Below are 16,504 nucleotides of genomic sequence, written 5' to 3'. Positions count from 1 at the left end.
AAGTGCGTGCTATTTTTTACTGCAACAAGCATGGCTCCAAAGAATAGCATCTTAAAATAGCTTCAAAAAACCTAAAAGTTGTGTACAACATTTCATAGGCACCACGCCTATATCACTGCAGGCAGTGCTAACAAGTTATGCCTAGAAAAGCTACACTACTATTCTCCATTTCCACAATAACGCAATCAAGCCTCAAGGGTTGATGAAAGTGCCAATCGCACTAACGTGAAGTAAAGTATTATGAGCGCACTAACGCCTAGCTGCCGTCTATTTATATCAGTTCGGCGATGGACGTAAGACTCGGATTCTCCAGTCGGGACCGGGAGCGAGCGTGAACTTTGTACGCTTGCGCCTCTCAATAAAAAGGAAGGGGGGCGTCTCTTGCACGCCGCATGCTCTGCTCTATGACCTTCAGTCTCGCTATAACTCGCCCAACTCGGCTCATGTACTGTGTCTACTCCTTTGCCAGCGTAGAACTCATCGCCATAACAATCTAGCTCAAGTACTCACAGCTCCTACTCGTAAGGCTTCTAGCCTATCCGTCTTGCATATTGTATCTTGTGGTAAGTATTCGGCTTCACTCGCGCCCCCTCTTTTGTGTGGAGAAAATTGCGGTAATGAATCACAGAGAGAGAGAGAGAGAGAGAGAGAGAGAACAACTGTTCATCCTCTCCAGAGTGAGGTGATAATCGGCTGTGCCTCAATGCATAGTTTAATTTTTGAAATGTATATCCTTTTAAGGGATTTAATGTTGCATAGTTCTGTCTAATTGCTATGGAACTTGGAGGCTGACCCAAACTCAAGGCCGTGTGTTAAGAGTGTAGCAATGTGTATGCTCAGGGTTCAAGGATGACGGCGACCATGATAAAGTGCACGGGCAATCGGCGGCAATTAGTCCAAAAATGAGTAATTAATGAACATTCAATCACTCATTCCCCTACGGTCGGGTGAAGAGCCATGCCTTCATCCCCTCCCGTGTGGGAACTCAGCTCAGCGGGTGTGAACTAGTCTATTGGTGGCTGCGTAGGCACTCCTATACTTATACAAATGGACTAGAGCTATTGCTTGGAGTATGGTCATTGCTAGGCAGGAGTGGTAGAGTATAAAGCCTTTCTTCATACATATGAGCATGACTGTAATTGATCTGGTTAAACTTAACCGTGTTTTACCCAGTGCTTTAGCTCAATATCTTCATAGGGTTATTGAATGCTGCTGATTTTGTAGTTGCCCTCTTTAAATTTGCACACTTGTCTTAATCCATATGATTGACATGTGTTTTTCCTGCATGGCTTTGCTGTATATCCTCCAAACATCGCTCTCTCTGCATTCGAAGAATACTCTCTTGCTTCTTTCCTTTTGGTTTTGAGGGTTAAAATCTTGTCTTGTTTGGTCTTGGTTTTGAGGGTTGAAATGTTGTCTTGTTTGGTCTACAGAAGATTAACTAGAACTCATGGGAGGAGGCTATCCTTTTGAGCAACTTGATACGGATGAAGATTGCATGGACGTGAATGCCAGCAGCATCATAAGCCCTTCAGCACTGGCAACATCCAACAACCAAGCAAATAATATCCCGGTCTCCCATCATTCAATGGAGCAGCAGACTGGTGAGAATATCGGCCTTATGGACTGGATGGAGTATGTTCAAGTGAGGCCAAGTGACACAGAAACCTCCTCATCCTCGATTCCCGCAGCATTTCATGACAATGATAATCAGCTTGCTGCTGTTTCCGCCCCTGCCAATAAAGAGTTCAAAGCCATCTTCCAACATGACAAGACACGCTACTTGGCAAGACAGGCTGAACAAAGTAATCCCATGCTTGCTCCCCTTTTCATGCACCACAGCAATACACCGAATGCTCGCCCTGTTGCCTTCCAGCTAATGGACATAGTTTCTGACAAGCAGGACCTTAGCTTTGTTGAGAAAGTGCAAGTCTTGGAGGCTGAGATCTTAAAGCTATGCAATACTCTAGCCCCAGCTTCTTCGAAAGGCAAAGACAATGTTATTGTAAGCATGGATTTTGATGCTTTGAACCTACAAGAAGCAAGTGTCATTGGTTTCTATGGGGATAAGACATTCCTTACCAAGATATTTAAAGAGAAAAACCTAGCACCATCATCTTTACTGATTAGCATGCAATCGAACTGCTTGAGATCTGGCCTGTATGCATGTGTTGATGCAGACAGCAAGCTCTACCTCTTCTATTGGGATGCAAGGGACCAATTTGTAGAGGCCAGTAGGAAAGATGTGTCATGTAACTTTGTGAGGTACTTGATGGAGCTCTGCGAAACTGTCTTCGTGTGTGTGGATGGAAAGGCCATGGGGGAGGTTGCGATGAATGAAGTGACCATTCTTTCTGTTCAAAAACAGCGGACACAGAGACTTCAAGTTTCCATGCGTAAAGAGTCAGAAAATGATTTGAAGTTGCGCAAAGGCTTCAATATGGGGCTTGATGCAAGCCTATTTCATACCCATCTCATGGTAGGGCTTCCTCAAGGTCTGCACAGGTGTCTGGTCTTGGGTGCTTCTCTCAATAAGCCAAAGCTAGTCTCCAGGAAAGATTTCAAAACAGAGAGACCGGCCAATCTTAAAGCTTGGCTTGTCTCTCAAGCTAATAGTTTCTCCATTGATTGTTGTCAGCTCCCTGACAAAGATTTCTTGCTGCTCCTGAGAGTGCTTGACAAACACGAAGAGCTCCAGAAACACAGCCGAGCAGAAGAGATGTGGAAGAATAAGCAGTTGGAAGTTGAAAAGAAGCTACAACATCTGGATAGAATCATGAAGGACAAGAAAACGAATTTGCTGTCAGCATTCCGCAGTGCCATGGAATGCATGCTGCTTCAGAAGTATCCATGGGAAGAAAATCTGTTGGCAAATGTTGATAGTGGTCAAACAAAGTTTCAAGAGGGGACAGCAGGCAGTGCTTCATCAGAACCAAGTCCTGACTGCTCTCATCTAAAGCATGAAGCCACACTATGTAGTGTGTGGAGTGACCAAAATGATTCAAAACAGAGGTTTTTATATCCTGGTTCAGTAGTCGAGATGACTTCTGTGGAAAAGGATGGAGAATCAGGTAACGTCTTCGCCATTGAAATGCTTCATACACAACACAAAGCACCTGCTAAGTATTATATGCTTACTGGCCAGGATATGGAGTCTCACATAATGGTAGGTCGTCCTATTTGCTTCGGGCAGCATTTTATGTTAACTGGCAAGTCTACGGAGTGTGGTGCAGATTGCAGGCAACAATGCGTAGCTTACTTCTCGCGAGTAGATGGGCTGACCTTCTCTAGTTATGAGCCAGTGATCTTAAATGGAGAAACAAAGCTCATACTGAACATAATAGGAAGAAATGATGGTGAGCTCGTTGTAGTCAGGCATGCTGGTGATGGTGATACAGGTCTCCTAACGTGGCTGACAGCATTTTGCATTGGACATATGTCCCTACACCCAAATGCAGCTGCAGTCAATCACCTCACAAATGAAATTGGCAGCAAGGCATTTGATGATAAACTACTTGAGAGACTCCTGCAGGAGCCTCTAAAAAAATGGTCAGAGCTGAATGGTCTACCCTCAAAAGCATCCACAGTAATTATAACATTTCTGTCGGAGAAACAAGATGAAAAGATTTCTATCGAAGAACGCATATCTACAATCTGTACAAGTATTTACAAGGATGCACGTCAGAAATCTCTATCAGCCGTTGATGCTTTTGTCATCAATGAGATTTGCCCTGCTCTTCGTGAGCAGCTGTTGAAGCAACTACACCAACAAAAGGAAACCATGAGAGAGGCTCATCACATTGAAGCAAAGTCTCTATTATCAAACTTGAAAGGCCACTTATTTAGTCCAATTGAGAATTCCTCTAAGCAATCTGAGCCAAAATTCAAGCTTTGCCTATTACAGTTACAGCCGCAATCTAGGTCTATAATGGCATCCATTCAGTATGTGTTTACTGGTGCAGACAGAGTCAAAATTTCTTATCAATACGAGGAGCTAGAGACAGAGACTCTTACTTGGCGTGCCATTGAATTGGTGCCTCAAAAAGGTGATCTAGATGAGCTCATGAGTGACCCATTTTCTGGCAAGGTTATGGTCCCTGTTTGTGGTAGACCAACAGAGTTAATCACATTGAACCCCAACTTAGATAGGTTGTTGGCTGTAGTAATGGTAAAACCAGGCCATGTTCTAGTTTTTGTTGAGCCTGTGGATAAATCATGCTTGCACCTTTACTATTACCCACGGCTCGGAGGGTCCCATATGGGTGCAAATCCAAGTAGAACTTTCAAAAGGGGGTATGATCTCTGGGCATTTGATGAGGTATCCAGGTTCTTGGCATTATATGATAGAAAGTACGGCTCTATCAAAGCTTACAGATTTGACGAGGCCTATCAGCACATGGAGTGGGCAGGTGGCAACATCGAACTCTCTAAATATTCTGGCAGCAGCAACATTGTATGGATGGAGCTAGTGCCAGGTAAACGGGAAATTGTGCTTGTCGATGATGAAAACAGACTGCGCATTTGTGAACTTGCTTCTTCTATGATGAGGGCCAGGCATATTATTCTACCAGGGCCAATCAGGAAAGCCTGCATCACTCCTGATGCATCTTGCTTGATAGTATTTTCGACCGACACAAATTCACATGGCAGACAAATGGATGACAATGATGAGTCTAACAATGCTCACGCTCACCCAGAACTCTTCCAGATTTTAGCCCACGTATACTTGCTAGATGATACACTAGCACTTTTAAAATGCCTGCCAATAGATGCTGTGAGTGATCGAGACATGGAAGAGTTGCATGCTGTGTGCAAATACTTCGGAACTCAGATGCAGCTTGTTCTTCTCTCCTCAAGAAGCCATGGGACAACTCTGATGTCATATGTCATAGAAGTTTCCTCTGCTCAGCAGACCTTCCAGCTCCAGAAGGTTGGTGGTCTGCCAAACACATCTCCAAAAAGCCACAACAATGAGCAGAAATCTCAACTCTCTAGTCCAGCTCTTGATTACCTCTTCCACAGTTTTGACAAGTATGCAGTGAATCCTCCACTTTGCTCCACAGAGAGAGAACTTGGTTTCTGTGTCCTGTTGCACCCCCCTTGCCCCCACTGGGACGACCACAGAGCCAAGAAGAACTGCAAAGAACTTATTGCACTCTCTCTCCGAAAGCTTAAAAAGAAGGGGAAAGTGTTCAATATACTGAAAATGCAGGTGTCAATTGAAACCATTCAGAACAGCTCCTATCTTGAGCAGTTTCTGACAGTAAGGATTCCCAGTGAGAGTGGATTGGGCAGATGGATGCAAAAGCTGCTGTGTCTGGTGCCACTACAGGTTGCCCGAGCAGAAAACAACACATTACAACCAATGGTCAATGGCCTACAGATCCCATCGCATGCAACCTTCTCAGATGCAGTTTCATTGGCATCCCTGTTGCGCTTTGGGCCCTATGATATCATTTTGGCTGGATGGAAAGGAGAGGTCAAAGTAATATCCTCCATGGGTAAACAGAGCAGTGGCAAGTCCTACCTTCTTAACCATCTTTCTGGTAGCCTGCTGGATGTAGCTGGAGGCAGATGCACGGATGGTGTGTGGATGACTGTAAGATGTGAGTCAGACTGTCTGTATGTGCTTCTTGACTTCGAAGGGTTGGGAAGCTTTGAGCGAAGTGAGCAAGAAGACATGTTCCTGTCCATTCTCAATGCAGCAATTAGTAACATCACCATATTCAACAAAAAGGTAAATTGATCTTCCTTAACACTTTGCATTTGTTACAGAACAGAATGGTTTGCAGAGATGTTGCTAACATGATACTGTCCCTAACATAATTTTCTTCTGGGTGTGACTTGCAAACAGGATTTTCACATGGATAAAGAAACTGAAGCTACCTTCCAACGGTTTCAAGATGGTGTCAGCCTTGTAAAGGCTGATGAAAAGCTATTCAAAGGCCTCTTTTACATGGCCATAAAAGATGTGGATGCTGCTGATGTGGAAGATCTTAAATCAGAGTTCTTTGCCAAAATCAGCTATATCTGTAGCAAGTCCAATGAGAATTTCCTAGTAACTATGTATGATGGGCAGGCTTGTGTTGCAGCATTGCCTCCATTTCAGCGACCCGAGTTTCAAGAAAGTATTAGTGAAATTGGGTTCACTATTCAGGAGATTAATGCGACCTACAATAGTGGGCGGTGTTTCTTGGAAGACTTAAAGCTCGTGTTATCGCAGATCAGTGCTAGAGATTGGTCTTCAGTAGATTCAAAGCGAGTGGCAATGAGGCTGTCAGTGCTTCGAAATCATCTAGAATCGGCCATTAGACTAGGTCAGTGCTCTGATGGTCAATGCCTTCTTGACTTTAAAGAAGATGAGAATATAACAGATGGGCCACTTTTAGCTGGCGGGATAGTTGCCAGCCAATTGAAAGATGCAGGATTAGAATTGGCAGGAATAGAGAATGACAGCAGTAGTACAGAAATTATGCTCCAGCCCTTGCAAAGGCTGTTTGAGTCCATTATTCAGCATCATGATGGAATGGACGAAGAGTGGCATGGTAAGTACCAAAATTTTCTTGACTCCTTAATGGAAAGACGACAATCTCGTGTCCTTGAATGGCTGCATGTAAACACTCTGGAATTTGCAGAAGATAGTGATGTAAAGAAGATGGTCCTTGAAGCATCAACCAAGCTAACTGACATGAGACATAGAGTACAACTGTGTACTTGTAAATGCAGCAAATGCTTCCTTTTATGTATCCTTCCAAAAGGACACTATTCTGACCACTCTTGCCTAGGAAGTCACTCGTGTATGCAGGAATGTTCATATTGCCTTGATGAAGCAGAGTATTCTGGGCAAACGGCTTTGGAATGCAATGGCCTGGCAGGCCATAATGGGTCCCATGACTGCAAGAAGCGGACCCACACTTGTGAGGAACCCTGCATCTACTCAAGTTGTGCCTCCAACTGCAACCTGACATGCTCTTTGCGGGTAGACCACTCTGGGGAGCATCGTTGCAACTCTATCCAGCATATGTGCAAGGAGAAATGTGCCCTGAATGGCTGTCACAATGCTTGCATTGTTCCTTTTGAGTTGGGCCAACATGACCAACATAGGTGTCATGAGAAGGTCTGCCCCATGCAATGTTCCATGCCAGGATGCACGCGCACATGTGTGACGCAAAATCACTTCCATGATCTGGAAGCAGGTGCACAACATTTTTGTGCCCATGAGCATCCTTGCCCTTCAAAGTGTGAATCACCTGGAGTGTGTTATGTTCACACTGAGCTTCTAAGACAGACTCGATCCTTCCATGGCAGAAGAAGTGACTTCGAATATGATTATGTGTCAGAGCAATCTGAAGACCGCAAAGGGTGCTGCTTGATGGTTCCTCCTTTCATGTGCAGTCACAGAGGATCCCACACACATTCGACTGCTGATAATGTGCTGCATTACTGCGATGTGAAGTGTCCAGCATGTGATTATTATTGCCAGCTTCCATTTGGCCATGCAGGCTTCCACAAAACCGTGCATGGAAATATGAGAAAAATGAGATTTGTGGCTGAAGTACAGGAGATCGATGTGCAGGATAGAAAATATGTGCGAGGAGAATCTGGTGTGGCTGAAATGTGTATGATGCATTGCAAGGCTCGGGGAAGAGGCCACACGCATCTGGCACCTTGCCCTGAAAAAGAAGGAAGTGGATGCTGCACAGAAAAGCTTTATGATGGGGCCAGGCACCTGGTCCACACCAAGTGTGAAGGGCTGGACGTGGAAAAACAGTTGGATGAAATGACTCACCAAACCTATTGGGAGTACATCAGATTTGTAGACCCATGTGAGGAAGCTGAAAAGGAGTCCTTTGCTTTGTGCAATCACACCTGTCGTTCTGACGAGCATAACGCAGAGAATTCTAACTCAGGCAAATCTTATTGCACAGAGAAGCTCTGGCACACACCCGTGCTTCGAGCAGGAGCCTTCCAAGCAGGTGCTGGAGGATATATAACGGATGATGGGCATCATTTTACCTGCAACCATTCCAAAATATCACCACATAATGTCATCTTTGTGATGGACAAATCTGGCTCCATGTCCTCCTGCGACATTCTGCCGACTATGTCAATGTTTCAGCAGAGTGGGCATAAAAATAGGTTGGGGTGCATATATGAGGCTGTTCTGCGATTCATTAAGACACGAATGCAAACAACAGTGGCAAGTGGTCTGCAAATTGATGACTGTATATCAGTGGTTTTATTTGACACCGCTGGTTATGTACCAGTTAAGCTGGTGCCAATTTCGGAGGACTTAATCAATCAGCTTCTGCATTACAGGGCCCATGGAGGCACTACATACTCTTCAGGTTTGCAGATGGCTGAACAAATCCTCTTGGAGTCTAGCCGCCAGCCTGATTTGGACAAAAAGGGCCCAATGATTATCTTCTTGAGTGATGGGGGAAATAACGGCGGAACAGACCCTGTTTACATGGTGCAGAAGTTGAAACAGCAAGAGCCTCGCCTTGTGTTGCACACTATAATGTTTGGCAAAGATCCCCATGCGAAGATTTTGCAAGATATGGCCAGGGTTGGTGATGGTACATACCAGCTTAGCTTGGATGAAGTTCAGCTTGCTAGAAGCTTCGAAGGTTTGGCTAGAAGCATCCAGCCCAAAATAGCTGCTCTTTGTAGCTCATCCTAGTTATATGTGCCACACTTTTGGTAGCCAAACTAGCTGCTCTTTGTAGCTCATCCTAATTATATGTGCCACACTTTTGGTAGGAACATTGGGTAGGTAGTTGCTTTGACCTATGGCAAAGCAAGAAATTTTTGGATTCTATTTGTAAGTAATTCTGGGTGGGGATTTTTTTTGTGGACACCTTTACAGGGTGAAAACCTCTTGTAAGCACTGTCTCTTAGGGCAAGCCTCTAGAGTCTACATCCTTTCTTGAAACGATCCTTATCTCTAACATACCTTGACGTGTTAGTACACGCCTTTCCAGTTGTTTACAGGTTAGAGCGTTTTTTTGTGAACATAGCCTAGTATTCTGTTGAGTTGGTCTTCGATCTACATTAGTTAAAGTATCTAAGGTTGGATTCAGACGGAGCGGCGGCAGTTGCAGAAACGCGCAAGCAACCAATCATGCAGGGGCAGCTGGCTTGGAGCGTTCACATGGCACGGTGGAAGAGCAGAACATTGTTGCCACGTCGCAGCAGAGATCCGAGGGTTTTTCTTCCTAACACCCCCCCCCCCCCCCCCCCCCAGCAACTTCCACCCTCCACGTTGGCAATCCGTGCATGCGTGGCAGCTTTTCTAAGCCATCTGCACTTTTTTAAATAATTTATAGGGCTTTTATGATTGTTTTTTTGAGTTTTACCTTAGATTGTTGCCGGCCCCGTCTTAACACAAGGTTGGAGGTAGAGCCCCTTCCACACGTCTTTCGCGTGGAAGTTGCACTTTTAGGGCACTAATTCCCCCCCCCCCCCCCCCTCGCTCCGCCTGCAGCTGCGCCACACCCCGCTCCTCGCTCCCCGCGTATGGCGTCCCCCCCCCCCCCTTCTTCTACGCTTAGTTCCCCGACCCTCTTTTACATGTAGGATGTCCCCCTCTCTTCTTCTACGCGTACGAAGTCTTTAAATTTTTTATTTTTTTTAAATTTATTTTTTTTAAACCCTAAACCCTGCCCTTGCCCCCACCACTTTGTAACTTTCGGGCCTCATAGGTCATCATGGCCTTTTGAAGACTTCAATATAACATTTTATTTCATTTCTACTTTAACCCCCCTCCGCCGCCCCCCCCCCCCCCCCCCCTCTCCTTCATTTTTATTTTTGTTTTTGAGACACACACACACAATTGAGCATATTGAGGGCACCTGGCCACACCGCCTCGCGCTCCACCATTCGTCGCGATCGCCGCCAGTGTGGGTGCACACGCACATCCAGTGACTCCTAGCCGCCACGCTCATTGCTAGGGTGGGTGCACACATACACCTAACTCCCTTGCGGACGGCGATCAAGCATGAGGAAGATGAACAATAAAGCCGACCCCCTAGAGGATGCCATTCAAAAATGCAAAGAGGAGATGACGGAGATCATGACCCAGAGGAACCGCAACCTTTGGGGCACAATAAACATGCTCGAAGGATGCGTGCTGATCCAAGAGAGCAAGATAAGCACGTTGGAAGACTGAGCGACGACCCAAGAGGAAGAGATCGAGTCACTCAAGAAAGAGCTTGCCGAAGCACGATCAAGAAACACACTGGAAGAGGGCGAACTGCAACCCTCAGTAATCGAAGAAATCAACACGATCAAGGAGCAAGTACGGGCCATCAAAGAAGGAGAAGAATAGCATAAAGAAATGACGACTTCTTGGGTGGATGTTCTCACCAAAACTCAACAGAAGGCAGACGAAGCCGAGAAATGGATCAAGGTGGCCAAGAAAGGAAAAGGCAAGGAGATAATGCCCACGTCCACACCCAACAACATCTATTTTGGATGATGACATATGGGAGTTCTCTAGGGATGGTGACATTATCATCATAGGGGACTTCAATGCTAGGACTTCCCATCACCAGGCAATGTTTTATGATACTTCAGAGGAGATGCTAAGAGAGCTAGATGTTGTAGAGACGGGCCTTTCCAGACTATCACACGATGTGGAATGTACTGAGTATGGGCGACACCTGATAGGCATGGGCATTGCACATGGATTGGCCATCTTGAATGGCCTACAAAGATTTCCTGCTTCGGGAGGTTTTACATGCTTCCCACACAGACATGGAGCCAGCACAGTAGACTACGTCATGGCACAGCCGAATCTCATCTCTAGTATCCAGGATCTCACAGTTGAGCCCAGACCGATCGGGGCGGCAGTGGATCATGCTCTGGTGTCGATGACCATCTCCTTCCAGTTCAGTGTAGCACACAGGTCACGAGTAGCAGACTCTACTCGCTACACATTCACACGGGAGACGGATTCTGTATACATGGATGGAATGTATAGACGCCTATGCACTAAGGACCCGGGGCGACCTCAGGAAGAGCTAACTACTATACTGACACAGACATTACATGAGGCAACAGAAGAAGCATACCCACACACCGAGCCTGAGCAGAGCTGCCGATCAGGATTCAGGAGAGGATTCTCTACTCTTGACCATATCCTAACACTCAGGGCCATCATCGAAGAAGGCAGATCTCATGGGAGACGGATCTATTGTAGCTTTGTAGACTTCCGCAAGGCTTTCCACACGGTACCCAGAGCTAGACTAATGCGCAGACTACAGGAAATGGGAGTACCCACAGAACTCATTTGGGGGATCATGGCATTGTACAGATCAGTAGTAGGGCATGTACGCACCCCGGAGGGACTTTCTACACCGGTTCACTCCACTATTGGGGTGAAGCAGGGCTGCCCGCTCTCTCCTACTCTTTTCAGGTATGTATATGGATGAGGTTTCTGACTACATTGACAGCGATGGGGATAAAGGTGCTCAGTTGGCAGGGACATGGATTCCACTTTTGTTATATGCTGATGACATAGTGTTGATCTCCGAATTCCTAGAAGGAATGCAACGTCAATTGGATGCTTTGCATACGTTTGCCCACGAAAGTGGTTTGTCTATGGAACCGAGATATAGGGACCTTCACTGGATCACCACGGGAGGCCGGGTCGCTCAGACGGATGGGGGAACATGGAGAAACCTCTCGTCTCTATGATCTCGCGGCTCATTAGAGCCAAGGCATCAGTACCACGGGCCATTATCTGAGCAGAGCTAGCGGCCCCCCCACTTGTGGTGGAGGTGCTCACCAGATCAGTCTCCTTCATAGACCGCACATGGGCACTTCCTAGAGACAGATGTGCTCGCATAGCACTTGAATCCTCTTGACAGCTAGCCATACAAGGAGATACAACATGCTGGTATGGGGAGATTACATCATGGTTTCAGGCACATGGGTTCAGCATAGATAGGCTGCCACCATTCGACCAACTCATTGGATGCACTATCTCTCACTCTTACACAGTCCAGAGATCACCAAGCTCATCCGCCAAGACCTAACCCAGCTAGACACCAGGAGTACATGGATACAACCAGCACAGGAATTGGACACGAAGATGGCTTTCTACAGAGACCACCTCCTCCAGCTTACGGAAGATGGTTTTGTGGCGAGACCCAGATACATGGATACCCACTTGTCTCATGGGATACGATGTGGCCAGTTACGCACATCTTCTCACCAGTTGGGGATTGAGACTGGGAGATACAGTGGAGTACCAACAGAGGACAGGACATGTCCCTTGTGTAACATGGAACCTGAGACAGAGCTACACTATACATGCCGCTGCCCCGTCTACTACGAGATATGAGGCCGCTTCCATTGCTTGTTCAGAGAGGGTTTTGGACCACTCTCAAGAGTCATGGGATACAAAGATCAGAGATGCATGGGTTTGTTCTTGCTCGAGCTGTGTCACAAAGTGATGACGTGGCGGACAGCAAAAACCCTAGTTTCTGCCAAAAATCTTATAATTCCTACAAACCCTAATTTCTGCCAGAAACCCTAATTTCCAAAAATCGCGGAGGTTGAAATTATTTGTTTTTGAAAAATGATGAGCGACGCGAATTTTGCTTTTTTCTTATAAAAAAAGAGAAAAGACTCTCTAAGAGAGAGAGAGAGAGAGAGAGAGAGAGAGAGAGAGAGAGAGAAAACTGATGCTTTTTATTTTAAAAGCTTCTGGGGCTCTGCTTTTGGGCATCCCTTGTAATCTTTAAATTAGTGGTGAGGGCCTCACTTCTCAGAGCATCTGGACGCAGAGTCTGAGAGTGAAACCCTAACCGCTCTCTTGTACTTTGATGATTGATTAATACAAAAAGAAATACCGAAAGGGGCGCCAGTCTTTGGGGCCAATATCTCTAGGCAGAGAACTTTGTCGGCCCAATGCAAATCTATTGTGATCTGTGAATTGTTTTGAAGTGGTTATTTGGTGCTGTCGTGGTTGATTCTTGACTTGGAGTGTCCAAGTCTGTTACAGTGGTATCAGAGCACGACCGATTTCTCTTCTACGGGAAATCCGATCCCCGAATTTTTTTCCGTGGCACCTATGGCTTCACGCAAGGATCAGTCGATTCCCTCTGCATCTGGAGATGCGGGCTGGGATCACAACGAAGATTCAGGCAGAGAGTATGGTGCGCCTCGGCCTACTCAGGCGGAGCAAAGAGAGATAGAGCGTTGTCAATTGATTGGCGATGCAACAAAGATGATTCTCAATTTTGCCAAGGACCCGAAGATGGCAAAATATATGAACCAGACTTCTTTGGAAGAGATGCAGATGGAGTGGCAGAGAACCACAACACCACTCCCGAAACCCGCTCTCAAGAAACCTTCTGCCTCCAAGAAAATATACGGAGAAGGAACCGGAGAACGTGGTTGATGCACGGATTGCTCAGCTTTTTGACGTGCAAAAGAAAGCCAAAAAGCACGGAAAAAAGCAGAAGAAAAGCACTAACTTTTCAGGTTATTTGGGTCGTCAGTCGACTTTTGACAAGGCAAAGAAACAGAAGAAGCGTGTTCCATTTGAAGGATTACCCAGTTCTTCTTCTTCTTCTTCTTCTGATAGTTCTTCTAGCTCCTTGGATTCGAGCGAAGAAGACAGAAAAGGTAAAAAGCGAAGCAAGACACAAACCTTCGGAAAGGGCAAGAAAAAGGCAAAGAAGGCTACATCTCGCCCAGAGACTGACAGTTCTACTGAGGACTCGTCTACAGACAGCTCATATTCCGATGACGAAAAGTTTTATGCGAACAAGAAGAATTTTTACAAAGCTAACCAGTATGACTTTCTCGAAGATAAAAGCAAGAAAGTCCGAGAGTTTAAGGAAGGTGGCCACTCGATCAAGTTTGATACCTTTTCAGGATACTCAGATGCTTCGAAGGCTTTGTCTTTTATACATCAGTTTGACATCGCTTTCGCGGGAGGACGCTATTCAAAGCACTCCAAGATTCGGAGAGCTGCCTCTTACTTTAAGAGGAATGCTCATACTTGGTGATCCACGCTTCTTTTAAACAAGACTGCGTCAGTTAAAAGGCTGAAATTTAAAAATCTTTTTATTTCTTCTTGGTTGACGCAAGAATATGAACGAGATATACGATCTGCTTGGAACCATCTTCGGATGACCAAGAAAGATACAATCAATGCTTATTGTGAAAGATTCTGGAGCTCTTTTCTACCCGCCTCTTCATTCAAGAAGATCTCGTTCAGAGAACAGATTGAGCGATTTACCTTGGGTCTACCTACAGAGATCCGAGATCACTGCGTGGAACAGAAGTCAGCTTCTATTTAGGAGTTGATGAGTCATGCGAAGCGGGGCTTTGCCATTCACTCTGGCCGTTTGACCTACCCCACAAATAAGGCCATGACACAACGAGCCGAACTGACTTCTGGGAATGAAAGTAGAAAGAAAAAGAGCAACCCAGAGAAAAAGGATGGACGACCCAAGCTTACTCCTGAGGAGAGAGCTCGCTTCATTAGAGAGGGGAAGTGCTTTGGATGCGGGGAACATGGACATATCTCCGCGAAGTGCCCTAAAAAGGCACAGAAAGAACAGAATTATAAGAATGACGACGGGCCTGAGAGTTCGAGAGCAGCTGAGGAACGTGGCAGAAAAGGCAGATAGAAAAACAAAACTGGTACCACATGGCGTGGAACCTGCACCGAATCTAATGAATGAAAGTACAAACTTTGCCGCTTTTGGGGCAAAGTGAAGGATCAGGAAGCTCTTTTGAAGAAGCCAAGGCCAACTTCTTTTCACTTGGAATTGGCGGCTCGATTTGGAAATTACGCCCGACAGACTAACACCACAGGCGGAGGTAGTTCGACTGGCACCCGGATGGGATGTTGCCATTACACTGAGCATTGGCAAACTTCGTTTGCAATGACAGGGGTGTTCAGGGCACGCGAGTGACGTTCTACTCAGGATCCCTTGGTACCACAAGAACTACGCCGTGATCAACTACAGGGCCGAGAAAGCGACTTTGATAAATGAAGGGCTTAGAGATTATACTTGATGAACTTCAGTTTCTTACTCATTCTTTTGGGAGAGAACTGAACGATGGATAAAGGTTGAATATGTTTTGACCTGATCAAAAGAACGCCAGGATTTTTCTCCACACTCATGCCGATTGCTTTTCAGAGGGCCTGAAGATCAAACCATTGATCTGATACCTGGAAGCACACTACCGAATCGGCCACCTTATCGTGTGAGCTGAGTATAGAATGAAAAGATTATGAACCTAGTGAAAGACCTCTTGGAAAAGGGTCTTGTCGAGCCTAGTACTTCACCGTATTGCTCTCTAGGGTTGGTTGTTTTGAAGAAAGACGGATCTTGGAGAATGTGCATCGATTATAGCACTCTCAACAAAATCACCATCAAGAACAGATTTTCGATTCCTAGGATCGATGATATACTTGACAGGTTACAGGGATCCTCGTGCTTTAGCAGGATTGACTTGAAGAGTCGATATCATCAGATCAGGATAGCGCCAGGAGATGTCTACAAGAGAGCTTTTTGGACGACTTTTGGGTTATTTGAGTTTTTGGTGATGCCTTTTGGCTTAGCCAATGCTCCTAAAACATTTAATCGGATGATGGACATGATTTTTTGAGAATACAGGCTATTTGTTGGCACTTTCTTTGACGACATCATTGTTTTCTCCAAGAATGAGGCAGAACACAGAGATCATATGCTTCAAGTCTTTCAGGCATTACGAGATCACACGTTAGTGATTAATGCAAAGAAAAGTGAAATTTTCCTACCAGAGATACACTTTTTGGGACACATTGTGTCAGTAGCACAGCAGGAGTGCAAATGGGCCCGGCCAAGATAGAGACTATCCGTGATTGGCCCGATTTGAGGAATGTCCATGAAGTTAGAAGCTTCTTGGGACTGTGTTCGTACTACAGGCGGTTCATACGAAAGTTTGCAGAGGTTGCTTCCCCTTTGCATACCTTGACACAGAAAGGAGTACCTTTTTCGTGGGGACCCACAGAGGTGACTGCCTTTCGGACATTGAAAGAGAAATTGACTACGGGACCTATTTTGACTTTGCCGGACTTGCAGAAGTCATTTGAAGTATATTGTGATGCTTGTGGTCGTAGTCTGGGTGCGGTCTTGATGTAAGAAGGCCATGTCATAGCTTACGAGAGCCGTTTGTTCTCTAGGCCGGAGATGACAGCACAGATCTATGAGAAAGAGCTTTTGGCGGTTATCCATGCTCTTACTTAGTGGCGGCATTACCTACTCGGAGCGGATTTTACTGTCTTTATAGACCATCAGAGTTTGCGCTACTTCTTGTCACAGAAGCAGCTTTCGGAAAGGCAGATGCGGTGGGCGAACATCTTGTCACAGTTCCACTTCCAGATTGTCCATGTGCAGAGACAGAAGAATGTGGTGGCAGATGCTTTGTCTTGGAAACCGTTGGTTCTGGCTGTTTCCGCGATACATCATAGGAGCTTCGAGGATATGGTCGA

The 16,504-nt window shown here is 45.8% G+C and overlaps 1 protein-coding gene across 3 annotated transcripts; it reads left to right on the top strand.

Annotated features, from left to right (window-relative positions):
- Positions 1–382: 382 nt before the first annotated feature.
- Positions 383–8,981, top strand: LOC147423211 (uncharacterized). 3 transcript variants are annotated; one of them, XM_086500960.1, is made up of 3 exons: positions 383–521; positions 1,434–5,737; positions 5,855–8,981. In XM_086500960.1, exons 2-3 carry the CDS (start codon positions 1,451–1,453, stop codon positions 8,681–8,683), a joined length of 7,116 nt encoding a protein of 2,371 aa, XP_086357086.1. In that variant the 5' UTR covers positions 383–521; positions 1,434–1,450; the 3' UTR covers positions 8,684–8,981. The 3 variants fall into 3 exon arrangements, with proteins under 3 accessions (XP_086357086.1, XP_086357084.1, XP_086357085.1); XM_086500958.1 differs by having other exon boundaries at positions 424–563; XM_086500959.1 differs by having other exon boundaries at positions 426–563; positions 1,437–5,737.
- The last annotated feature ends 7,523 nt before the right edge of the window (positions 8,982–16,504 follow it).

This window comes from Adiantum capillus-veneris, chromosome 26 (genome assembly GCF_014529385.1).
Source record: "Adiantum capillus-veneris isolate H3 chromosome 26, ASM1452938v2, whole genome shotgun sequence".
NCBI classification, from domain to species: Eukaryota; Viridiplantae; Streptophyta; class Polypodiopsida; order Polypodiales; family Pteridaceae; genus Adiantum; species Adiantum capillus-veneris.
Note: the sequence above shows the minus strand (reverse complement) of the source record. Positions and strands in the feature narration are given on the sequence as shown.

Bases quoted from the DNA above. Each gene is read 5' to 3' on its own strand.
- LOC147423211 (XM_086500960.1), top strand. From the start codon at position 1,451: ATGGGAGGAGGCTATCCTTTTGAGCAACTTGATACGGATGAAGATTGC. The intron at 5,738-5,854 runs GTAAATTGATCT...ACTTGCAAACAG, and splicing joins TCACCATATTCAACAAAAAG to GATTTTCACATGGATAAAGA.